General features: G+C 40.4%; 1 protein-coding gene across 7 annotated transcripts in view; it reads left to right on the top strand.

Annotated features, from left to right (window-relative positions):
• Positions 1 to 26,528, top strand: part of LOC131690174 (titin) — a 413,707-nt gene that overhangs the window by 69,777 nt on the left and 317,402 nt on the right. For all 7 annotated transcript variants that reach the window (XM_058975744.1, XM_058975739.1, XM_058975746.1 and 4 more), the window contains 2 exons: positions 12,144 to 12,372; positions 12,434 to 12,982. In XM_058975744.1, the coding sequence (XP_058831727.1) occupies positions 12,144 to 12,372; positions 12,434 to 12,982 (778 nt within the window). The remainder of the gene's footprint in view (positions 1 to 12,143; positions 12,373 to 12,433; positions 12,983 to 26,528) is intronic.

Below are 26,528 nucleotides of genomic sequence, written 5' to 3'. Positions count from 1 at the left end.
CTGTCACATACTGAAGACATGAAATCGAAACACTTATCCCAACTTATTGGCTTATAGATTCAATCAGTCCCAACATTTTAGTCGCTCTTCGTGACTGTCTATTGTTTTACCACTTTTTGACCCGTACACTTTTAAAAGAATTTTCTTTTACACGTTCTTTGCAGATATCATGGATTTACGGATTAACAGTGTATTAGCACGGAATTAATTCCTCGTAAAAATGAAATGAAGCATCAATAAAAATGGCATTGCATTAAAATGACGCTAAACAAAAAATGTCTTCTCGGTTGAATCGTTATCAGACAAATTGAAAAACTTTTTGTGCAGCACAGTACAGAGCACAGAGTGTACTGACCTAATACAGAAATTCAAAATTGTGTGCAATTCAAAAACTTATCATTTAAAAATAACAAACGGGGTCGTGGGTCTTTTATATATTTCCTTATGTAAACAATAAAAATAATATAACGAGTTTAAATCGTTGTTCGGCAGATCTCGCGCAAGCACTTAGCCATTGCTCGTGGAAACCTGTTTACGAGGCGAGGAAATATTTTTTTCCTCACCAAATATGTCTTGGGGAGGGGGGGGGGGGGGGGAATTATTAATTTCTATCTCGCTATTGTGTCATCATAGTCATCAAAATTTCATGGGGTCCTCCCCCGAAAAAAAAATTTGAGCTCCGGCTTACATGGGAATTTCATATGTGACCGGACGGTTTAGTCTATATTTCCGGTACCATATAAGCGATCCGTACAAAATTTTATAGACTTCTGTGGGGATATTATAGCTATCATTTAGTACTAAGTATGAAATGTAAGGGAAATGAAAATCGGTCCAACCATTTCCGGGAAACTGATGTGAGTTCATCAATTTTCAAAGATTGCTGCTTTTCCCGGGCACTTCCGGCACCGTCTATGGTGGTCAATGTAGTGAACGAAAGTTTGATTGGCCGTCGGTGACCTAGAACTGCAAATTTAAGTTGTTTGAGAGACATTTTTGCGAAATTTTTACCTTTTTTGCTTTCATCGGAGTATCGGTTTGAATCACAATTTGCTATGTGATCGCACGCCACAACCTGTAACTCCGGAACCGGAAGTCGGATCGGGATGAAATTAAATAGCCATTTACGGGGGCGCAACACCTTTCATTTGAGACTAAGTTTGTCAAAATGGTTGAATCGGTCTAGCCATCTCCGAGAAACCGATGTGACTGTTATTCTGAATTTAGATACTTCCGCCGGGGCTTCCGGAACCGATGATGGTGGCCAATGTGGCCAAATAGACTTTGAATGGATGTTAGTGACCTAATACTACAAATCGAAGCAGTTGTGGTCATATTTTGGAAAAATTTTCACCTTTATACATTCATTGCAGAATTTCTTAAAATCGACATGTTCTGCGTGTTCGTACTCTTCACCCTGTAATTCTGGAACCGGAAGTCGGATCCATTATAAATTCAATAGCAGCCTATGGGAACGTTGCATCTTTTATTTGAGACTAAGTTTGTCAAAATCGGTTCAGCCATCTCTGAGAAAAATGAGTGACATTTTTGGTCACATACACAGACACACATACATACATACACACATACATACACACACAGACATTTGCCGAACTCGACGAACTGAATCGAATGGTATATGTCACTCGGCCCTCCGGGCCTCCGTTAAAAAGTCGGTTTTCAGAGCAATTGCAATACCTTTCTATTGAGAAAGGCAAAAAATATAAAAGGTGTGAAAATCGACAATAAATTTTGGAGGTTTTGGCCGGCCCCCACTGTGAAGCGTAAAGTGACTTGTTACTTCATGCTGTCGGAACCGACTACATTAGAACAGGCTTAATACCTTACGGGCTTAACTTTTATCTTCTGCCAATGAGGGTCAAGCTTAGGCAGCATAATTATGAATCACTTAAGTCCACCAGCATGCCTCTTGGTAAAGACAGACTTGTCCCTCTTTACTGTAAGTACCGAACATGATTTTAAATTTGTTGCAAAATGAAAAAAATAATGACAGATAGAGCTTACATGTCTTCTGCAAACTTTTCTAGAACTTGTCGTTCAACAACTTCACTGAAGATCGTATGGCTTTATCTAGAATGATCGAAGATCATGAAAAAATTGGAAACCACCCCCCCCCCCCTTAACTGTTGTTTTAACTAAAAAAAGAGGCTCACAAAATACAAAAACTGTTCCAATGACATAATAAGGCTAAGTGGTTTAGTTTTTGTAAAATCTCAAGATTCCTGCTAAATTTGCATTCTGGATCACTGTGCACTGCTGTAATCGTACATGGTGAATCTTCGAAAAACTATTGAAAATATGTCCATGAGTGGAAAAGTAGGAGTTCTGTTGAGAGATACCACAATAAAATGGCGAATATAAAGTGCTAATTCCACTTTTAGTTGAAGTATAATAATATGACCAGGGACTGTAAATCTCTCCGTCTTCTGCAAGAAAGAAAGCTATCTTAGCTTTGGTTCAAGAGTCCATTGGAAATCTATCTCACCGTCTTCGCTAGTTTAGAAGGAAACGGTATGAAAAATTTACATAAAATACCTCGTACATGCATATTTGATTTTTTTATGAGAATGCACAATATGTGTAGCCTGTCGATGAACCACAGAAAACTGAATAAAAAATTCTCCCTATTATTTTAAAGAAAAGTGAGCGAATTTCACAGTAAAATATGAGATTTTTCGGTTTTCATGAAGCCATTTTCCGAAACTCAAACTTTTTTTCTATTTTTTGTGATTCATCGACTAACTACAGGTCTAAGCTTTGCAAAAATTATTGGATTTCTCGTATCAGACAATTTTATCGAGAGTTATCGCGTTCGCCGCGGCGCTCCTCGACGTGGATATTGTTGGACGTCTACTCTTGGAACGTTCGTATGTGTGGCTCTGCGTGACTGAAAATATTTTTTTTCGTACGCAATGAATCTATAAATAAATCTGAACATCACAAAAAATTTCCATTGTTACCTTGCATTTTAAACCCAAATAACCTTTGATTTGAGCACGCTCCCCTTAATTGTACGGCATATTTTCAGCAAATTAAATCATCACCTTCTGGTGATTTCCAAATGGTTGTATCATACTTCAACCGAAATGGGCTTTCACTCATAGTCCCGAATTAGTTTGTACTTAAGACGGGTTATCGTCTCAACGTTTGCCCGGTATTATAAGGAAGATGTGTTAGATGTAACTCTTTGCACCGACAGTATTACGCATGGCCATAAATACATCCTTTTTGACAACCTAAACGTTTCGGTATATATCGTCACATATCGTACTACTAAATCTATAAACTGGGATCTCCACAAAAAAGCCTGGGTGACAAGGTTGAGGTTCTACGTAACTTGAATGAGGTCGCGAATATGACAAACGTAGTACAGAATAAAGCTGTAAAACTGAATCGCTCTTGAATATCTGTCTGATTGTTACTATTACTTTCGGTTTTTTTGATCATCAGTTATCGATAAATGTTAATTAAAATTGATCACGAATTTAGCGACACAATCTTCTTCACTTTCGACAAATGCAATTAGGTAGGGTGGGTTCCCCGGTTGTAGGCCGGGTTTTGTCCATAAAATTAGTTTCGTTTATTTGAATTCGTTGTTTTTAAACCCTTTCAAAAGTGTGACAAGTAGCTAAGTTTCCGTCAAAAACAGCTTGTTGATTCTGTTTGAAACAAAAAAGTTTTGAATAATTTTCTAAGGTAATGTTTTTAACCAACAGTTTTTTTGGCCACGGTTATGGTTGGCAAAGCTGTATTATCGTGCAAGATGAGGCCAAATTATGTCGTCATTCTCCTCTGATACAGAACTCCTAGGTGCAGACCACCTTATGTCGTTTTTGCTTAATCTCGGGACTGGGTCGGATTCTATCCCCAACCGCTGTCAGTTCATTCACTTCGACAGGTTGACGGATTGGTGCCTGTCTCAGTTTCGATTCGAACGGGAGTTACATTAGTGAATATCGGCTAGGATCTGTGGTGGTATACTTACAGGGATGGGAGACAAACGAAGCGCACGTGAAGCTACTAGTGTATCCATCATGCAGAGTACATCTTTGAGTACAGTTAATGGCTATTTAGGGCAGCTCAAAGTTATTTCTTGGTTTTCTTTTGTAGGTTTGGTTTGTATACAACCCTCGATACAAGTTGCGCGATTAAAATTTTCGGAAATCGATCGCGTACGACTTTAGTATTTTAGACTTTACTATAGATAATATCATCTTGTGGTCCTACTATCCGATTCTCAAATGATCATAGATATCAAACTTGCTCAGTTTTAGCAATAGTCCCTCAGCCGGCTGTTTGGAGATCAAATTGCTGTAGTTAAGGAAAAAAAGTAAATGGTCGATGGCCGACTATCCAGAGTTTAAACACAAGAAATACATAACTAATTATCTTTTTGCTCTGAGTATACGTATATTTGGAGACTAACCATCCCACCGCATAAAAACAAATTTCAGTTCGAGGTCGCATTGCCTGCTTGTGGCGAATCCTAGACCTGTACCTGTCCCTCAATCCAACTCCGTAATACCTATGGAAGTGTAGCTGAGTCGGTGGCCTTTCTTAAGTAGGCATTGCATTACATCAACGTTTCCTAACCTATCCTAAGTATCGGTGAAGATTGTCGTGCCAGGTAATTACGATTCTCATCCTATTGGTTTACTGAACTTAAAAGAGATAGAGTTCATTCCCGATCATTTATCTCAGAAGCAAGATGAGTTAACCTACCTATAGGCAACATGATAATCGTTGGTATGCAATCTACGAATAGTACCGTGCTTCGCAATGCAACGCAACGCAGATCACATTGTTCCTTCAGCGCCCTTCTCAACCCATCTCTTGTTGTCATCTCGTTCAGCCCTTACGATCAGAGGCGGCGAAACACTTTATGCCCGAGTGGGTAGAAAGCATAGGGTGAGGGGTCCATTAGTAAGGATTGTTTTCCTTTTCGCAATGCACACGCTTACATCACATTCACACTAAATCACGTTCGTTTATGCAAATGGAATTGTGGTACATCGATGTTTTCAAATGCGTGTAGTGCGAGAACCATGCGTTGCGCATCTAAATGTTTTGCAATGGTTCAAAATTTCTAGTGGGTTATTTTCGAGTGGGTAGTACTACCCATACTACCCACGCTTTTCGCCGGCCCTGCTTACGATTGTTTCAGCACCTAGCGACTTTTCAATGAGGTGTATTGACCGTCGGGTCTTTCTTCAGTTCGAAGAGCATCGCACCTTTCTAAGTACGACAAGTTTTCACCACATTCTCCCCCCAACTGCTTCAACTCCGGATCATCTGCCACTTCCCGAAGGAGCTCAGCGTACGTCCTTCTTTCCTTCATCTCGACGATTAAAGCTTCGCCCCTATTTTTGCTCGACCGGTCTTACGCATATCTTTCTTTTCCATCCGCAGTTTTGATTTTACCTTTTGTTTTACGACCATTCGCCAACCACTTGCTTGCTTCCGATCGATTTCTTGCTCATTCTCCGGTTTTTACTTCTCTTCCTCTTGTCCAGGTGTCTTTTTTTCCGTTTCTCTGAATGTGGATTCCGGGAACTGCTTCCTTGGATACTGCTTTTGCCTTGGCCTTTTTAAGCGTTTTTTTCAGCGTGCTCAGCACGTGTCCTCAGCGCTTTTAATATTTAACTGGAAATATCGCATATTTGGCAGCACTGCCGCCAAAAATTAATATTTTTTCTCTACTCCTTCAACAATTTTCTTCAAAAACTATCTTGCGATTTGATGCTAGAGCAAATAGAACCGGAGATATGATCAAAACAAATTCAAGGGTTTTGGCAATTTGTCTCCCATGACCCGAGGGTGGGTGGTTCAATTGACACAAAAATTTAGATTTTTATATATTGGCCCTAGATGAACAATTTCTCCGAATTTGGTTCAAATCCAAGAAGGTCGATTACACGTGCTCTGATCACTTCGCGTGGAATGACCCATATGCACTTTGAAAGTGAAATAAATGTTCAAAAACTTTTCTTGTGTATGTGTGCATGCAATCCACCTCCCACTGACTGAGATCGCCTTCATGTATATTAAGACCCGCGCGAATATATTTCCGTAACAATTGGACAAGTGCAATATTTTCACACTTCCAGAATGGAAAAGAAGATTTTTGATTCTGACATTTTGTTCAATCAAAATAATTAAGTAATTTGCCAGGACGGCCATAGCGTAGTAGGTAAATCGATTGCCTTGTACGCAGCTCATCTAGGTTCGATTCCCAACTTCGAACATTGGGTTAGAGATTTTTCCAAGAGATTTCTCTAACCCGAAAAGAGGGTAATAACCCTAAGGTTAAAATCTCTATAATCAAAATAAAAAAAAACAAATGTCACAAAACGATCTCACCACCTTCTTGCTCTTAATCAATTTATTAATGACAATTCGGCGAAATATCTCCTGTGTAATCAATCAACCAAAGTGATGAATCAGCCAGTCGTATTCAGATGGCTCCGTGGACGTTGAACGGAAAGAACTTAATAGCGGCCCGAATCACGCACGCACTTGTCACAATTATTAGTGACTATACAATTTTCTATGCCAATTATTCTCGCGATATTTTTACCAACCAACACACACACACAACTCAAACAAAAACCTAGTAAATGAATTGTCCCTATTTCATAATAATCAGAATCTACACAGACAAAGAATCCTAGAAAAAACTTAAACGAACTTTTCTTACGGTTAAAATGAAATGAATCAGAAACTCATTCCTTCGACAAAATTTGATTTTTGTTTGTTTTATAAACAATAAAAGCAAATAACATTGTAAATTTTCTTGAAGATTTAGTATCTCTAAGGTTGACGGTTTTCGAAATGACGTGATCTTAACTCCAAAAATTCTTATTATTGATAATATAACCAAAACAAAATGCTCATAAAAAACGACCCCAACCTACTAGAGACAAACTGAAAACTCCATGTTTCAAAATTGAGCTCAATATGATAGAAAATCTTATGGTTTGAGGATGCCAAAATCAGTTTCAATTGGAGTCTTCTCATGTGGGTATTTTATATAAAACTGAAAGGATTTGACCACTATGAAATCCCGTTTGCGAGATCAGTTATAAGATCCCATTCCCACAATTTTATAAAAGTTGCCATCATGCTTAAAAGAATCAATACATTAAAAATAATTTTAATAATAAATTGTTGTAAAATTTAATTTAATTATTCAGAATCAATAACTTTTATTTTTTGGTTTGGTGGGGCTTTGTACCCCCAGAAACAAACCTCCCTCCCCCTTCCATGACTGTCAAGACTTAATGTTTTGTACAAACTCTTTTCAACCTATTTACAAACATGAAAAATATTAAATTATGAAAAAGCCACCATAAAATTTTGAGGTTTTGTCCAGCTGGCAGTTCATACTGGGACGCTGGAGACTGCGTTCACCCTTGCCATTGTGGTCTGAACAGCAGCCTATATTTGACAACCGTTTGCGGTTCAGGTATTCGAGACTACATTTTGGATTGGTTTACCGTGGTTGATCTTCTACGCAGGATTTTTATGGTATACCGTCTGATAACATAGAAATCTACCCTTGATGGGTACATAGCCCTAATTGCGTAATTTTCCGTATGTTTCGAATTGTAGTCAGGTAAAAAATGAATTAGTCTTCTGACCCGCACCACAAAAACATCATTGGAAATACCCGGTAAGAAGTTTCTCCAAGTAGCAGATGTAACGGATTCCACTTGTCCGTATTGCGACATGTATTTTTTAATATGCTGTGCCAGATCATATAAGTGACCCTCTATTTTGTCGTCTTCTATATGCTCGACATATATTCCAAGGCTGTCTCGCTCAACCGTGTTCGTAGGTTGTTCTAGAAAACGAAACATTGTTCTTGAGCTATCGTGTTGAATGATATCAGCAGAGTTAAAAATAATCGAAGCTCATTTTTGACGGCTGAAAATGAACCTGACGCGACTCGCGGTGAATAGAAAAAATATTCATTCGAATATCCATTCTTATTCATTCAGTTGAATATCGGACAATATATTCATTTCACTAATTATCAAGGAAAATGTTTTCAAATGCCGGTAAAGCATATGATATAACAATCATCATCGTTTACATTGTGCCAGGGCCTACTTTGATGCGTTTGAATCGTGGCTGCACGGTCGCTTCGTGTAATAATCGGATACGAATGAAAATCTGCATGGATGAATGGGCGGTTTGTTCGTTCGACTTTTTCAGCTGCGTCATTGAATATTGAAAATGAATGCGGCTGAATATGATCAATTTTCATTCAATGAATTTGAATATTTTTAACTGTGGATATCAGTACTGAAAGACAGAGGTGATGAAACTAATTATAGGCGGCTTCTGTAAAAAGTTCCTTTGTCACCATCAGGAAAAAGACTCGGTCGTATAGCACAAAATTTGAAGTCATTGTCCACGATGTTGAATCGAAAACTTCACTTCTTATGACGAGAATATAGAAAATATTAATACAATGCACATATTGGAATAAAAAATCCGAGCTTACAATCGCTAAAAGCTTTGCATTTAAAATCATTAACTAGCCTTTTTGAGTTAAAAATGGTACTTAGAACGGTCTACCTTTCCTTCTGCTTACTCCCAACATATCGATGACAATTGTATTGTTTCTTAATGAACTAGAAATAACACATTTTCAGCCCAAAGTTTTAAATTTATTTAATTTTTTTGCGTTTGAAAATAATCATTCATAGGTATTGATACCCTACTTGTTTTCCTTCGCTAGTATATCTCGATCGAAAGTCAAGAAAACAAACTCTCTTGATTTTGCATCTGACTACAAGACCAACTATCAATACCTCGCCATTTTCTTCTTTGTTTTTATCTCGATAGTCGCGCATCATGCAATTATCAGTTGTCTCTAATCCGGTGGGTTTGTCGGTTATACCGTTTGTAGGTGTCGGCGAACACTTTCCTGAAGCGTAAGGCTGGTAACGACTTTGTGCTATTCGGCTTTACAATGTACCGTTTGTAGTCTGCACCACCGTATCGCGGACCCTTTCATCTTTTCCTTGGATGATCTTCACTACATGCCTTTTTATCACAGCAGATCTTTTCTTCCACGAAGGCTACCAAGCCTCCAATCTCGATCGATTTCACTTCCTCCTCCATTTGGCGTACAACATTCAATGATAGGAAGATATTGCCGAACCCAACTACGGTAAAACTGTTCCACCATGGCCTGACAATGGTTCGAGTTTTTCCTGCTTCCGATATGCTTACGTTTTTGGAGCCTGCACCACTCCACTGTCGCTTAAAGCAGCATGTGATTTGGCGTCAAAGCTTTCTGTTATGTCCTCTCCAGTGGTCTCGAATTCAACAAGCTTTCAGTTTCAACTAGCAAAGTCACCAACTTTTCCTCGTTTGGCACTTGGGTTGTGCAGTTTTCACCATACTAGACGTTCCGAGGCTCAATCCATGTGAAGCTTACCAGCTGGGTTAAACACCCACTACGTAGTTGCATTGTGAAAGTTTCCACAAGCTGTCCGTCATCCGCCCAAATCCGCGGAAAGTATGTGGGTTATTCGTGTAATTATGAAAGTTATGCTCTGCATCCATGGCAGGTGCAGTGGAAAGCGTAAAAACGTCTTCGACTGGCTTCCAGTACAGCCCACTTACGCGTTCACTTCATGTATTCCTGTCCGGCTGAAGAATCTCCTCGGTCTCTGGATCTATTTTCCTAACTCGTGCGAGTTGTGAGCTCAAAACCCAGTTCCAAAAAAGAAATACACCGAGCCAGTGAACATGCTTTATCTCGAAAGCCAGACTTACCAGTTCTGCATCATAGTCGGCGCTGCCCACGTATTATCCACGTAATGTTTCCGTATTATAGTATCGGTTGCTATTGGATACTCCTGCGAATATTTTTCAGTGCACAGATTTTTCACGAACTGGGCAGAGCACTAGGAAGCAGCATCCTCGAAAGTATCGCCATCCATCAGGCGCCTGTATTGAATCCTCGCGTAACAAGTGTGCCGATCCTCTGACCGAATTTGAATTTGGAGGAACATCTATTTCAGATCTGCGCAGATAGCGAACCGCATCTCCCGGAACCCGTAGATAATCTCCACTAAAGACTTCAGAAGATCCGGCCCGTTCCGAAACATTCTGTTCAGTGATTTACGATCTACCTTTGCAGTAGAATCGCGAATCTTCGACAGTTTTTTGACCGTGGGTACTTCTTCTCGATCGGCTTATGAATATACTTTTTCTGCTGGAATTCATTCAGCTGCCTTCTTACGCTTTCGGTGATCGCCGAATCGCTCTGCATACGCCGTTCCAAGCATAGTAGACGCCAAACTTGAAACTCGCGACAGTCATACTTCCAAAGAAGCCTCTTTCTCGAAACGATTGTCGTCCCACTTGGTGGGCTTCCTGAGAATTTGTTTAGATTGTTGCATCTCCACCCACTCCGACATCGCTACTTCCGCGATTCCCAGGCTCTCGACCCAGAAAAACAGCTCCGTTAGTTCATGCAATGACTGGACATTCTCCTGGCATTCTGTGAATGTGAAAGCAGATGTGAAAAATATTTGCTCTTTCTATACAATGGTCCTGGTTCGATCCGTATGCTGCCCAAACCAGCTGTGTCTTCGTCGCAATCGGTTCTTCCGGTTGGGCATTTCGAAGCTTGACTGACGACGTGAAGTGAAAGTTGTTGTTTTCTACAAGAATACAAGGAAAAGTTTCATTCAAGTTTTGCTTGGTCCCGTTCTTCGCCGCATTGATGGCGTTCCTGAACAGCTGTCATATTTCAACGATTTTCGACCTTTCCTGAACTTCTGGACGTTGTTCGGGTCCCGTTTGGAGAACAGCGAGGAATGATGTCGCTGTTAATATCTATCAACATAGCATTGCACGTTGCGCCTGCTCCGAACGCACAGTGCTTCAAACAACAAAAATCGCAGTAGTTATCGCATTTGTTTACAAATTATGAAAATTCCTTTAAGTACATTAAACATGCGAGCCACAACATAGCTCCTACGCCGCACACACCTTTCTCCCCTGCCTAACCATGTATCTGACATGAGCAAATATAAAAATATGTTTTTCAATACATTAACCTTGCCGGTGTACCACGAAACTGCTACTTGTGGAAGCTAGAACATTTTCCTATAGAATCAACCGGAGTTTTTGACGCAATTCCATCTGTAGCTCTTATTTTATGCGAAAATATCACCCTTCACTTGGGGTTTCTTTTCGAAACACTCTTATTTTTCTTCTCATTTTCAGAACACTTTTTCAAATGCACTTTAATCACACACCACTGAAAAAACACCCGCGAAACTTTAACCGGTTAATAACTAAATTTCAAATGTTCTGCCAATGTGCAGATGACTGAAGGAAAATGTCCGAAAACTCTCATTTGTGCTTTTGAATTATCACTTCGAATTCCATTTTTTTTCAATGTAAACAAGCGAGTCGGTGCCTAGCAACAAGCGTGCGTTCCTGGCTTCCACATATCTTCACCTTAAATGAGTTATGTCCGCCGTCTTACCTGTTCACCACAAGACCAAATTTGTGGGTGGATTTTAATATGAAGAACTTCAACAAATTTTCCCAGCCTACACCGACTGCAAAATTCGCCATAAAATTATCACCCGAAAGGAGGCAGCAAACGATGAAACTTGTAGAGCTGCTGCAGCAGCATACCGTCGTCGGTCTTCAGTTGCGTTTTCCTCCGGACAACCGACGGTCGGATTCAAATTCGTGTGCATGATTTTCCTCCTTCTGTTACTTCCTATAGGGAAGATGGCCAGTGGAAAGTTATTTCGCTGATTATTTTTTCTTCCCCGCGCGAGATTTACTACCCGGTGCTGGCTGGTGTGACGTACGATCCGATTTCACCACCAGCAAACTGTGTGCTATTTTGGAGCGCGCGAAGAATCAAAATTATACTGTTTCCTTAGAGACCGTGATTTGGAGTGCAAAGCGCTGTTGATATACAATTAGCGCAAGTGTTTGCTTTGATTGAATAGTTTTTTGAACATAGTTCAGTGCATAACAAGTGGGAAGGTGGTCAATAACACGTTACTCTTTCTCTCTCTATCGCCGACACACTCTTACTCTAATTGAGATAAACATTGATAACTTTACCGTAGAATGGCAACTCCGGAAAATGTCCTAGCCGAGTCGGACAACATAATGGCTTGTGAAGCGATTTCCGCACGTCTGGCTGAGGTTTCTCGGATCGCCGAGTCTCTGGACAGTGTTCTGAGAGACGTACAGGGTGGATTCGATGAAGTGGACGAGGAAGTGATCGGCGTTTCCGGCCAAGGAGATCAATCCAGCGGCTCGGACAAGAAGCTCGACGGCAGTAACCATAGTGATGTAAGTTTAGTCATTAAATAGAATCAAATTACGGCTACAATGTCTGTTCTCTTATCCCCAGGATTGGAGTTGCAGCATGAAATCTACCGACGAATCGTTCGTCACGGCGTCCGATTGCACCTGTACTCCCCAGTCGCGATCCTCCTCGTACCACACTGCTTCGGAGTGTCGTGCATCCCCCTGGTGGGGAGGAGAATCAACCGAGCGTAGCTCCCTGGATAATGATTCCTCCGAGGATGCCGACCCGGAAGCGATGCCTTCGATTAAATTACTCTCCGGGGTCGTCATAACTGCTTCCACGGCTAATCTATCCTTCGATGAATCCGAGCATAGCTTCCTTACGCCGACTTCCAGCAGCGATCAAGCGGATTCGGACGATCCGCAGGTAGTTAACTCTCGCCAACAGTTATCACCGGTAATCAGTTCTGGATCGAGCTCGGCGCTCAATTCAATCAACCGAAGGGAGAACTTAGCCCTGGCGCTGACCCCGGAAGAGTTAGAACAGATCGAGAATGATATCCGGAATAATAACGTCGTGGCGGAAAGTACGCCCAAGGTGGCCGCCAAACATCAGCATAGTTCACCGACTTCGAGCGAAGACAGCGGAAACGTAAGTACGATACTGGATGCGGATGTGCTGAACAGTGCCCAGGTACTGTTGGATGGTTCGCTAAAGAACGGTTCCCAGGAGATATCCGGTTTGACCTACTACTATCAGAACATTATTACCAAACATACGGTTAAAAGTTGTCTGTGAGGTGGTTGGTTGGCTGGTGGAAAGAACCGCGCAGGTGTCATATGAGTATTTTATTTTGCCGGTGAAAAGTGTATGCCAACAGGTGGCAATGAATCTCAACAAATGTTTTGTGTTCTCAGTAAGTAGATTTATAGCTTAGCCCGAATGTTGTGTCGCATTTGATTGTATGTACTAACTTGCCTTATCCTTTGAAATAGTAGTTTGTTATATCGTCGATAGAGAAAATGATAGAAACCAATTCTACAAATGTCCAATTTTGTCTAGTTATGTTCTAGTAAAGTAAGTTTTATTTTTATTTTAATAAAGTGAATCTTTTGTTATTGTTATCTAACATTATGCTTTTTATTTATTTCACGAAATTATTGTACGAAGTTTGGTGTGCGCGTTCCACATTTATTTTGGGTGAAATCCCTGCTTTTTGCCTGTGAAAGATGTCAACTAACATATCACAATTTGTTTTTCAAACACTAGGTTGTGCAACAATGAGTTGCTCCCACGGTTAGTCTATCGGTTACAAGAAACTAAATAGTACACCTCGTTAGGTGGTTCGACACTAATGGCTATCACAGCACTGCATTTAGCCTTCTGATAAATTACGAGATTAATCGGTATCAGAAGACACAAATTTAACACTCAAAAAAATTATAGCGACAGGTATTTCAACCGTCATGCTTATTTCCCAGATATTTTTGCTTATTTTATGATCCAGAATAATCACTAAAACTATTTATCGTTTCGAATAATTTACCGGTTGAATAAATACAATTTAATCTATTGACATCTTCATTGTTTCGGACCAGTTATGTTTCGAATAACGCTAAGAAGTAAACGCCTAAATATTGGCTTGCAAATGTTTGTAACAACCCATGTCTCTGCTACATTTTTGTCGCAACATTATGCTTAAGACGTTGCGTCGTCGTCGACTTATTTGTCTTATGCTCACCACTCGCATCGACGGTAAGCCACGTGTGAGAAATAATGCGAGAATGGCATCGGTCAGCACATGATAAAAACCGGTTCCATAGCGTAGCGGGAATCGAGGTAAACAATGTGATCAACGCGAGCGCACACAGAATCAATAATAAGATCACTTTTACGAGGTGGTGCGCGAGCCAAATCTGTCGTTGTGCTTAGAAGACTGATGGTGATAATGTGCCGGGAATATAATATACTTTAAATACCGTTATCGGGGGCTACTTTACGGTATCATTGGAGAACTATATTTAAGCTTGCCGTTAAAATTTAAATGTTTTACTTTTATTGAAAAATAACATAAAATTTGAAAAACAATCCCAAATATTGTTCTCCAATGATGGCGTGAAGTAGCCCCCGATGACGGTATACACTTATGTTTTGGCTATTTTGACTCCATGAACCGATATTATTCTGAAAAAGAGCTGGAAATGTTGCTTTTAGCTTCCTTTCGAGTTCACCGAACAAAACCATAATAGCCCTTATCGTATCTGACGGAAAAACAGCATCGGAAGAGAATATGCAATTATATGCTGAATCACTTAACGATACTATATATTTAAAAAGTTTTAAAGGTAGTTCCCAGCAGGTCCTAAAATTCTCATATCCATTCAATGAACGATGAAATCCACTGGATTCACCTTCCTCTGTTCGCTGGTTCCTTCGTAACTAAATACATGCTAAGCACAACAGTAAAGACAACGCCCCTTATTCTTTCGATTTGACTGAAGCGAGTAGAAGAAGTAGCGACATTCCTTTTCCTAAGAAAATACGAAAATTTAATCTCGTTTTAATTTTAAATCAGTAATTTTGATTCTGGTTTTAATTTTCATTCAATAAAATTATAGCAATGTGCACAATAAAATGCAGCTAGAACGCCGGAAACACCGGAAATATGCACACCAATAGTGATTCAGTCGTCCAATATCATCGCTAGCTTGTAATTCCACGAAAACGAACAACGATAAGTAAATATCGTTACTAATGTATTTTCGTTTGCACAACACTATGTTCAATAGTGGCTATTCATTAACTGTTGAGTACCGAATTGAAAGGCGTAATGAAATTTCGTATTCTAGAACTCGATCTCAAATTAGCAAAGAAAAGTAATGTACGAGAACAGATTTTTAAGGTCAACATTATATCATTTCTAAACCGTCCACTTTGAAGGGTCTTTGAAGAATTTTTCAACTTCCCTAATGACTCTAAGTGAATATTCTATTCTATTCTAACCCTTACACAGCCAGTATTGAAAAGCATCCTGGAAAACACTACAGTAATTCTGTATTGTTTTTCTTGTCAATATTAATACTTGAAGCATATTTTCATATGTCGCAAAAATTAAAGCGGCCAGGCCTACTGTGCAGAGTTGGGTTTGGAGATGTTTCAAAATTAGACGGCAATTAAATCATTCATTCAATGAATAAGTTAATTAACGAATAGTTTTGAATCTTAAAGGAGGAATAAACGAGGACAACCGTACCGACCGTTTCAGTTTAAAGGGGATATAATAAATCGTTGGGAGTGACTTGGCTAAGAAAGTTAATGTCACTCCTTTGGTCCTTTGGGATGGGACAGAGGTATTTACTCCTTGCCCTGGCTAATAAGCCTAGGTTAAAGCTTTACTCGCTCTCAAACTTACCGTGCCGATAAGAATATTAACTATAACTACATAATTCCGAAGAATTCAGAAGTAAGTGCAGAATTATTATCTAGTGACAGGCGATCCACGTACCCTAATCCATGACACAGTTCATACTCTCCCTGCCCAAATATTGAAAAAATAAATGCTTATAACGAATCTTATAGATAAACTTCAGATAGTGAAAATAAAAAGTAACGAAATACTACGGAATAAAATCACCTACCACTATAGAAAAAATGACAACAATTTGAAAGTAGAAAAAATATAGTCAGAACGATCTCACCGGTAATTGCAGATACTTCACACTGCGGTGTGGTTCTGTCGGCGTAGATTGCTGGTTGATGTTTCGCTTCTGATGACGATGATGAAGACCACACAATATATTCGGACGTTGGCAAAGTGTCAGTTTTGCTGCTGGAACTTGCTAGCGTTACTCCACTAGCTGCGATGTATATTGCAGCCACAATTGGTCTATCGGTGTCGAATCAATATTGACGACTGTGGGTGAAAATCTATATCCGGAACCGTCTGTACCACGAAGCGAACCGTCTGTACCACGCACCATAACGTCAAATTCGCTCAAAAGCCTTCATAGTCTTCTGTACAATGGCCGCTGAAATCACTTCCGAACATAACCAGCAGCGGCGGGCCGGGCGAAGGTTTCGCTCGAACTTCACATTCGCACGTAGAAGCTTGCTTCTCAGCGAGCAGTACAATGACGCCAAAATCGTTCCGGGAACGCTGAACTAGCTATCCACCGTATAGCACTCCGTGTTCCGTCACCGAGAATTCGTCGGAAGTAGTCCAATAAATAAAACTTCAGAAACTGCAGCAAAATGTTGCAGAGAAAAAAAAACTGACGGAAAAAAACCCTAATGACTCTAAGCCAATAAAGGAATAAAATTATTATATCAGATGATGCGCTGTTTTATGTCTTACCCGCACCATATGTCCGTTTCACCCGCAGTCTGGAAAAAGTGCAGATATTTCTTCGTTTTCCAGTTCTTTAAAAAATGCTACTTATTGATTTTTGTAATATAATTCCTCTGGGCACTCCAAAGCCAACATATGGAGCTACAACATAGAGTATTACATGTTGACAAAAACATGCTCTTACTATGTTATATTTCAGTATATGCTTAACATGTCCGTCTTGCCCCCAGTTCCCCTACATATGTATGTTTGACAAATAATACCACACACTTTTCTCTGAGATGGTTGGGTCGAATTTAAGTTATACTCAAATGAAAGGTTTAGCATCGTGATAGGCTGCAATTGATTTTTTTTTAATTGAAGTTCTGGTTCCGGAGCTACGATGTGAAGCGATAATGACGAAAAAAATATTGAAATATAACCTGGTTGGGTCATTTGCCATTAAAAGTTAATTAGATGCAGTTGTATAGGCTTCAGGTGGTAGAGATGCACCTCCACCCGAACCGGGGCGTTCAAGAGGATGTCTCGTACCAGCTCTTGGCAGTTGCACAATATGTTTGCTACCGACTGTCAGGGCCGTCTCAAGAGGACGCGCGGCGCCTGGGCACTATTGAGCTAAGGGGCTCCAATAATTGAGCAGGTGTAAACAGTAGGGTGGGACAAAAAAGTAGATTCCTGCTCCGAGCAACTTTGGGTCCTAGATCAACTGTGCAAATTCTTAGCTCGATCCCTGAAACTATATTTTTGCGCCCACTGTTTAAGTTTACGTGGGATTTTGTATGGGAAAATTACCTTTCACAAAATAATTCCTCCAGGAGTCGCCCATTGCCTCCTAAAAATAATTCGATATGTGACTTTTATCGGAAATACAACAAAGAAACAAAATCTCGAAGCCAACGAAACGATATGATGCTTGTGAAAAAAGTTATTAAGCATCAGAAACTGATTGATACTCTGATGTTTGATAAAGTATTCATTTTTTCTAGCACCACTAATGTTGGCTGTCCAATTATATGCAACTTTTTTATATCCACTTAATGTGTCTAATTGAATTATCTAAACTGTTTGGTCACTACACAAGAGTTTTGAGGGATAAATTGAGGCTTATTTTGAACATAATAAGAGAAACTTAAAATTTTTGTATATAATTCGATCTTCAGCAGCAATTATGCTATGAAAATTGACATTTTCATCAATGTTCAGGGCGTCAATAGGTTTTTATGCTTAATAACTTTTTCTACAAGCATCAGATCGTTTCGCGGTCTTCGAGACTTTGTTTCCTTGACAAATTTCCTGCCTATTGATCTATTTATTTTTAGGTGGTAACGGGTGGCTCTTGGAAGAATTATTTTGCGAATGTCGATTTCCCCATACGAAATCCCATGTAAACTCGATCGAGCTTAAAATTTGCTGAGTTGTTCTGGGACCTAAACGGGACCTAAAAAGTTTTAATTTTTCATGCAACCGTGTCCCACTCTACTGGTTATGTTCAATACAATGGTGGAAATGTCTATTAAATATTCAGTACGATTTGCACTTCATTGTATGTATGTCGACAGCCACGAAGTTGAGATGCTATCTGTCGACGCTGAAACACTTGGAATCAGCGGCGGATCCAGGAGGAGGGTCAAAAAAATTTCAACTTGTTAAGAAATTTTAAATTAGTTTCAATTTTAAAGTACTTTCATTTCAACCCTAATTTTTACTGGTTTTTATTGAATGCGGTTATTGCGTATTACGTAATGTAAATAACCCACAACCGAAACCACCCCCAGTCTATCTTGGTATACCCACTAGGTGAAGGTGATTGGGATGAACGAGGGGTGTGTGGATGAGTTGGTGGCTTGATGAAGGGAGAGCGGGGTATTTGATGGAAGGGGACTTTGCGTGGTGAGGGGGGGGGGATTCGGGAAGGGGAGTAATGTGCGGGGAAGTGTAACCCGTCACCGCATACCCCTGGTTATGCCCCTGATAAAACACAGAACCCTTTAAAAGTCAAACAAAATTGGCTTGCTTTGAGTTGACGATGTTAAGAGTGATTGCATAACCTTTCTATATGAGAAAGGTTAAAAATGTACCAAAATGCAAATTCGATTTTGAAATTTTCCTCTACTCCCCCCTTTGAGGTACTTTCAGTTTCTGCTTATAAGGAATCAAGAACCGTGTGGTCAAAGCGACTTTGGTTCGTTATTATTGATCTACACTGACTAATCAAAGTAATTTTGCGCCCATTTGAGCAAATTTTCATCATTTTGATATCATGAGAATTTGCTGTGTGGTCGCACTCTTCAAACCGTAACTCCGGAACCGGAAATCCAACAATAAAAAATTAAATAGCAGCCGATGGAAAGGTTGAACCTTTCATTTGAGACTAAATTTGTGCAAATCGGTCCAGCCACCCCTGAGAAACAGAGGTCGCATTTTTTTCCACATACACACACTCGAAATGGAGAAAAAATAAGAAACTAATATACAGTCGGGTCTCCTACTACGCGGATTCCTTCAACGCGGCTTCCTACTGCGCGGATTCCTACTGCGTGATACCCGCGTTGTAGGATACCCGTAGCTTATGGGATTTCGACTAATTGGGGCTGTGGCCGATTATTTCGTCCGTGTCAACATGTAGCGCCATACTTTCTTCGGCAAAGTTGTTGTACTCACTTGGGTCTACAACTTAGAGTAATTGGGTATCCAATTAGTTGAGAACTATGCCGCCAGGGGTGCTATGAAGAAAGAATAAATAAAACGAAATTCTCGTCGTAAACTCGACTATCATCAAATGGATTCAATGTCAAATATATCAAGACCCTGATTATTTTGAAAGGTAGTGTCTCCGAGAAATTTATAAAAGAAGTCCAGAGCTTCTGGATGGTAGAAAGTATAACTCGCAATTACCCCACCAGGCGGCGCTAGTGCTAATGCAAATATTCAACACATATTAAAATAATTCTATATCTCAACATCGTGATTAGATAGAGTAGTACTGTCTTCAGCAAAGTTGCTCGAGAGGTCGAGGACTATCCAACGGTAACAGATTAGTTTGGAATACTCTCACTATGCGGCGCTAGTGAGCGTAGAAGCTTTCAACATTTGGTAGATTATGATACAAATATATCTATAATGCTAAGAAAGTTTCATTATCATTAGTGCCATCTAGTGGGCGAGTTCTGAACTAATTTGTTCGCCGTAGGACAGAGCTCGACCTGCCTATAAATATTGCCAAAGACACCACCCTTCCAAATGATCATGATCTCGAGATACAAGCTTTGAAAGAAAATGCTCACTAACGCCGCCTGGCGGGTCCATTCCAGTTTAATCTATCCATAATCTAGTAGCCTTAGACCTCCTCGAGAACTTTTCCGAAAACACCATTTTTCCAAGTTATTAGAGTTTTGAGATATATCATAATCTACCAAATGTTACGGGAGACGGGGGGAGGATTACCGTTAAGCTACGTAATTCCCAGGGGGTGTATTTAGAGGTTTGTTACAAAATGCTACGAGGGGGGAGCGGGTGTTAAAAATCACTCAAATAATGCTACGTCATTTATGGATGGTCCCCAAGAGCAGGAGGTGGAGAAGCAGCAGCAACATCAGCGGCAGCACCCACAGCCAGAGCAGAGCGGGACGAATTACACCCCACAGAAGCCAAAAGTAGTGGCAGCGATGCGCATGGTGGAGGAACTCCACAAGCTTGTGGATGCGAGAAACAATGTTCATAAGGACATTAACCCTCCGGAAGTCGCGCATATGGCCCACTGAACGAGCAGCCGCTGGCGCCCTAAGACGATTTTTCTAGTTTTTCAGAGCAGCGTGCACTCAGTGCACTAGCGCGACTGCCAGAAGGTTAAAGAGATGGTAATCAGAATCCAAAAGGCGCCACTGTCTGCTGTGACTGAGTTTGACAGGGCAACGCGGAGGGCTGATGTAGCTGAGCGAGTTTTGGCGTCGGCTAAGGCTATTATCGTCCTAACCCCCCTGAAGCAGGGTAAGAAGAAGCAGATTGGTGTGGAGAGCACGCCAGTTTCTGTGACTCCAAAAAGGACAAGATCTTCGCCAGGAGGCAAAAGACCAGGCGGACCCAAAAATCAGACGCTCGAGGATGCGGTGGCTGTTGCCGAAGTAAAAGATGACACCCAACAAGGAGAAAGCTGGAGCACCGTTGTAGGTCAGAAGAATAAAGACACGGGAAACAGCAGAAGAAGAAGGAAAAGCAAAAAAGGGAGCAGAAGAACGACTCGTCAGAAGGCGAAAGGGAGATGCACTGATCATCAAAGAAAAAGATAAGACGTCCTACGCCACTCTTCTCAAGAAAGTGAGAGAGGACGAGAGCTAAAGGAGTTGGAAGAGAACGTTGTTAGAACGAGGTGCACTCAGAAGGGCGAGATGATCTTCGAGCTGAAGAAGGATCCTTTCGTCAAGAGCTCGACCTACCGCGAGCTCGTTGCTAAAGCGACGGTGGTGACGAATCACCGGATTCTTTGCTCCCCGTAAAGAATCCCGGAAGACACCGCAGTGTTCTTCCCAGGGGCAGCCGCTGTCCACCCTACTTCACCCGCCTTGGCTATTAGCTGGGAAGGAGAGCAAGGCTCGTTCAGCTTATCCTTCCCAACGAGGGCAGATTGGTGCGTCTGGATCCTTTGCGGTTAGCCGTGAAGCGAAAACTCCTTGATGATTAGCTTCCCCCGACGGCGATCCAGCACCACAAACTAAACGAGCGCCCAAACCACGGACCGGCACTTCACGACGGATAGCTTTCCGTCACACACGCGCACTTCGCGCTGTGGCTATTGTGACTGGAAACTGTTCCGAACTGGCGTATCGAGGACGTCTGTATTTGTCCGTGGTCTGTCACTAACTAAAACTTTACGATAGGCGCCTTCTGCACTCCACTAAAACCAACACCAAAAAATGCACCATCGCATAGCTGTCATCGCAATGGTACAGCATAGCCAAACCACTTTTGCAGCGAAAGAAGAACGGGACCTTACTAAACTTTATGTTACGTATACACAAATGTTTAAAAAAAACTTTATAACTAAATGTGAAAGGTACAGAACAGCGGTGAGCTTAATGTTGCGTAAACAAATACACTCTACGGAGTGTATACACAAAAAGGGTATATTTCCACCTAGTGCTAAATTATTACCCTGACGGGCTACAGAGTATACTCTCCAAGCTGCAGAGAAAGTGGCGAAGGGACTAATAAAGTAGCGTCGTCGGCTGGTGAGCCGCCATGGGGGTTTCGGGAGAAATTCCGCTGCCGTGGAACTCTCTCTGTCGGTGTAAACTAAGTCCACCGTCAGGGACCAGTTGAGTAGTACGCAACGTAGCACCGGTTTCGGGTCGTCGGGGCGCCAGTGAACCGTACGTCAGCCTTCATCGAAATCGCTGGACCGACCTTGACACATTACCGGGTAACTCGTGTGTAGGCTAGTACCACCACCGGGGAATAGATCGAGTAGATCGGTACGAAGCTGGAAGCTAAATGTCTCACGGAAACAAACATCAGTCTGAGGAACAATCTACCACCGGGGCATTCACAGTAGGGTAGATTCGCCGCCGTGGACTATCCAAGTAGATCGTGATAAGGCTGGGAGCTGAATGACTCACGGAAACAGGAGCTCAATGGCTCACTGCGAAGAGAACTAAATTGCGACGTAATAGATAATAAAGAAACAAGAGAAGAGTTGAGAGTTAAAACAAAGCTCAAAGGTCGAGATGCGGTTCCGAGCCCCCCAATAAAGAAATACCTTGATGTAGTTCTTAGGGGAAGAAACGTGAAAAAATACTCAGCGTGTTATTCAGAAGTACACAGATCTCGCACTTGACTTAACCCAACACGGCACATCTACTGTTTTGTTACTATAAATATATTATTATAACCCTTCGGATATGTTTTCCTCGGCGCTTCTGAATCAACATTTTCTAATAATAGGCGAAATCGAATTCTGGCTTTCCTGTTTATAAATGAAGAAGCTTCAATGAAATGCACCGTTTCAGATGGACTTGAGCTGTTAGTTGCTTAAGGCGCACATCATCCTCCAGATTTGTTCCCAGCTAATTCTTTATGACGAGATGGAAAACGATTCTCTAGACTTCATATCTCGTTTCAGGCAAACGACAGGGAGACCTCCCTCAATTTCGCAATCGATGTGGATGTAACCGTAGAACTTTCACAGGTTCTGAAACCGCTTTTCATAATCCATGTGCCTGAAATTGGTCTCGCAAATAAAACATCCAACACTTCCAGCGACATCTGTAACTTAGTCGCGAAACTCTTCTTGAGTGTGTTTAAAAATGAATTGGCTAACTCAACTCAGGCGGATTGTGGCCTTCAGGAGATTCCTTCCAATACACTAAAAATATGCGCAAGGGCGTCTTTACGATTAATTTCCAACCAATCACTGTCGCAATCATTGTTTTTTTTCGGGTGTACCTCAAGAGAGCAATCTCGGACCATTGCTTTTTCTTTATTCTTTAATGACGTTTACTATTTTTTACCCCTGGGGTGCAAACTGATATACGCTGATGATCTCAAGTTATTCCTTCTTGTGCGGTCAATAGAGAGCTGTATCGAACTTCAACGGTATCTAGATACTTTCTTTTACTGGTGACATCGCAACTTATTGGGTCTCAGCATGTCCAAATGCTCTATAATATATTTTACACGATGAAAAAACCAATTCTCGGGAGCTATAACATCGGGCAATCGCAAGAGAAAAAGTCAGTTATCAGAAACCTTGGTGTACTCCTGGACTCAAAACCCTCAAGCCAATACTCACAATCACCAACAAGTTTCCTGATCTATATGCGCCTGTTTTTTGCCTTTCTCATAAAGAAAGGATGCAATCACTCTGAAAACCGACTTTTCAACCGAGGCCCGGAGGGCCGAGTCTCATATACCATTCGACTCAGTTCGTCGAAATTGACATATGTCTGTATGTGTGTGAATGTATGTATGTGTGTGTGTGTTTTCAAATCTCACTCACTTTTCTCAGAGATGGTTGAACCGAATCGCTCAAACTTTACTTCAAATAAAATAACTCGGATTTGCGGGTCTAGATCACTAATGATCATTCTAAGCACCTTTGACCACATTGGCCACCTATGCCCCCGGTACTTTCCAAGTTCATAAGTTAAACTCACACCTTTTTCTCAGGGAATTCTTCACCGATTTTCATAAACTTGGTTTCAAATGAAAGATACAATACTCCCATGGACTGTTATTGAATTTCATTCGTATCTGACATTTGGTTCCGGAGTTAAAGGTTGTTTATTGCGACCACATTGGAATTTCCCATATATATCAGTACAATCGTAATACTTCAAAGGTTAAAAAACCTTTTCTATTTGCAAATCTAGATAACATCATTTCTATTTACAAGACTAGATCACTGATGGCCAATCAAAGATTCTTTGAATATAATGTCCACTATCGACAGTTCCGGAATTTTCGGGCTCTGGACGTATTCCAGAATTAGTCACATCGATTACTCGGTGATGATTGAACCGATTTTCATAAACCAAATCTCAAATGGTGGGTATAATATGCGGTTGGGTGTTGCATACTCCATCAGCCCCCTCTCAGCTTCCCCTCACACCATCTCTTTCTACATCAACCCCCCCCTCCTCCCTCCCCTTTGACCTACATTCTCTTCATCCGCCATATACATTTTTAGAGAATTTCGTCCCATAGCCATATATTATAAGTGAATTTGGAGTCGCTCAGCTCAAATGTGATATCGAAAAGATCAGATCAATTGACCTTATAGTGATAAATTGATTTTGTCACACATTTTATGATATAAGTTTTGCCAATAGTTGGTAATGAATACGAATGAGAACATAAATAAACTATACGATTTCATTATCGTTAATTCGGTTCTTGCAGATTAGCTTTCACCGTACTTTAGTGAACTGTAACTTTTTTTTACTACAAATTTTATATCAGATGAGAGAATCTATCGACATTCTTACTATTCTTACTATGACTTTCAGCTATTAACTCGGTATCGTTTGTTGGTTTTAATCGACGATTTTATTAATTATGTGTTTAGGCTAGCCTCAATTCGGTTGATTTCTTAGCTGTATTTTCGATTTAGGTATAACACTTTTTTACATTTTAACGACATTTAATTAGCTAGAGATTACTGGGTAGGGAAAGTTATTAAAATTTAGAGCCCTAGTACTCCAGACGCCTTTCTACTACGTATGTGCAAATTAATAAGTATTGATGGCTTGTTAGTTTAGTGTCGACTATCAGAGATAGTACTTCATCAGCCTTTCACTTCGCAAATTCTGTAGCATAAGCACTCAAGTTAACTAACAGAATTTTCATAATAACTTGCATCAACTTTAGACAATTCTAATACAGTGAAGATCCGTTTTTAACAGTCCATTGGTGAGTTTTAGGCTGTTAAAACGGGGATATTTAACAAACCGAAGCTCTTAGGATATTCTTCTTTAGTCTCTAGATATAGCTTCATAACCCTTTCCGATTATTTAGTATAAATTTCGCTTAATAGTGTCAGGCAGCGCAAAATTTAAAATAAAATTGAAATTTGGATTTTTCATATTAGGGTCCTAAGATAAGAAAAATATGCTGTCTGCTAGAGCTCATTAAACTACCAACTATCAATTTTCATATGAGGCTGACAAAATCGTGGGCTTATAAAAGCTAATAATTTTTGCTGAATTAATACTATCAATGTTAGAAGTATTATTCGAACAGCATCATCTCGAATAAAACTAAACATGCTTACCATGTTCTTGAAAAAATATTTATACAGCTAAACTAAAATGATGAGCAGCCAACCGTTTGGCGAAGCTATAACCTGAACAAAGATGTCACGAACAGTACTACTTTCATTAGTTGATCCCTCAAATCAATCGACCTATCAAATACGTCATTACGAAACAAATCTACTCTGCAATACAGATATGAAGTTAGTTTGGTTTGGAAATATAAATGATTTTTGGCTTTCTTATCTACATATTAGGAAATCACTTCAAAAATCGACCTGCCATTTGAGTCCCAGAGGGCCAAGTGTCACATACTATTCGATTCAAATCGTCGAGACCGCAAAATGTCTGCGGGTACATATGTGTATCAAATAAAGCCGCTAAATTTTCTCAGAGATTGCTGAACCGATTTGCACAAACTTAGTTTCAAATGAACGGTTCTAATGCTCCCACAAGCTGCTATTGTATTTTTTTTATTGATCTCACTTCCGGTTCCGAAAATAATGGGCTGAAGACTGCAGCCACATAGCAAATTCCTATATAAACTTGCAACATGAAGATGTCCAAATGATGCAATACATGTTGAAACGGATTTAGCATTACTTGGATTAGTGGGCCTAGATCCCTAAAGACCAATCAAAGTAGTTTTGGCCATACTGGCCACCACTTAGGGGGTGGAGATAGTGTAGTTGGTAAATCGATTGCCTTGTACCCAGCTCACCTGGGTTCAATTCCCAACCCTGCACATAGGGTTAGATATTTCTCTAATGAGATTTCTCCAACCCGACAAAGAGGCGAATGACCCTAAGGTTAAAACCTTTATAATCAAAACAAAAAAATATTGGCGTCCTATGACGGTTCTTGATACTCTCGGGTAACTATCAAAGTTCGTATGATAATATCACACCTATTTCTCAGCAAATTATTCACTGATTTTTACAAACTTGATTTCAAATGATAAATACAATACACCCATTAACTGCTATTTCATTCAGATCTGACTTTTGATTCCGGAGTTACTACGGTTACATAGGAATTTAAACCGAAATAAGGTACCAGGCATATTACAGAATTAAAGTCACATCGGATTCGGCGATGACTGAAT

This window comes from Topomyia yanbarensis, chromosome 3, assembly GCF_030247195.1.
Source record: "Topomyia yanbarensis strain Yona2022 chromosome 3, ASM3024719v1, whole genome shotgun sequence".
Taxonomy (NCBI): domain Eukaryota; kingdom Metazoa; phylum Arthropoda; class Insecta; order Diptera; family Culicidae; genus Topomyia; species Topomyia yanbarensis.
This window is presented reverse-complemented; position numbering and strand designations above follow the sequence as displayed.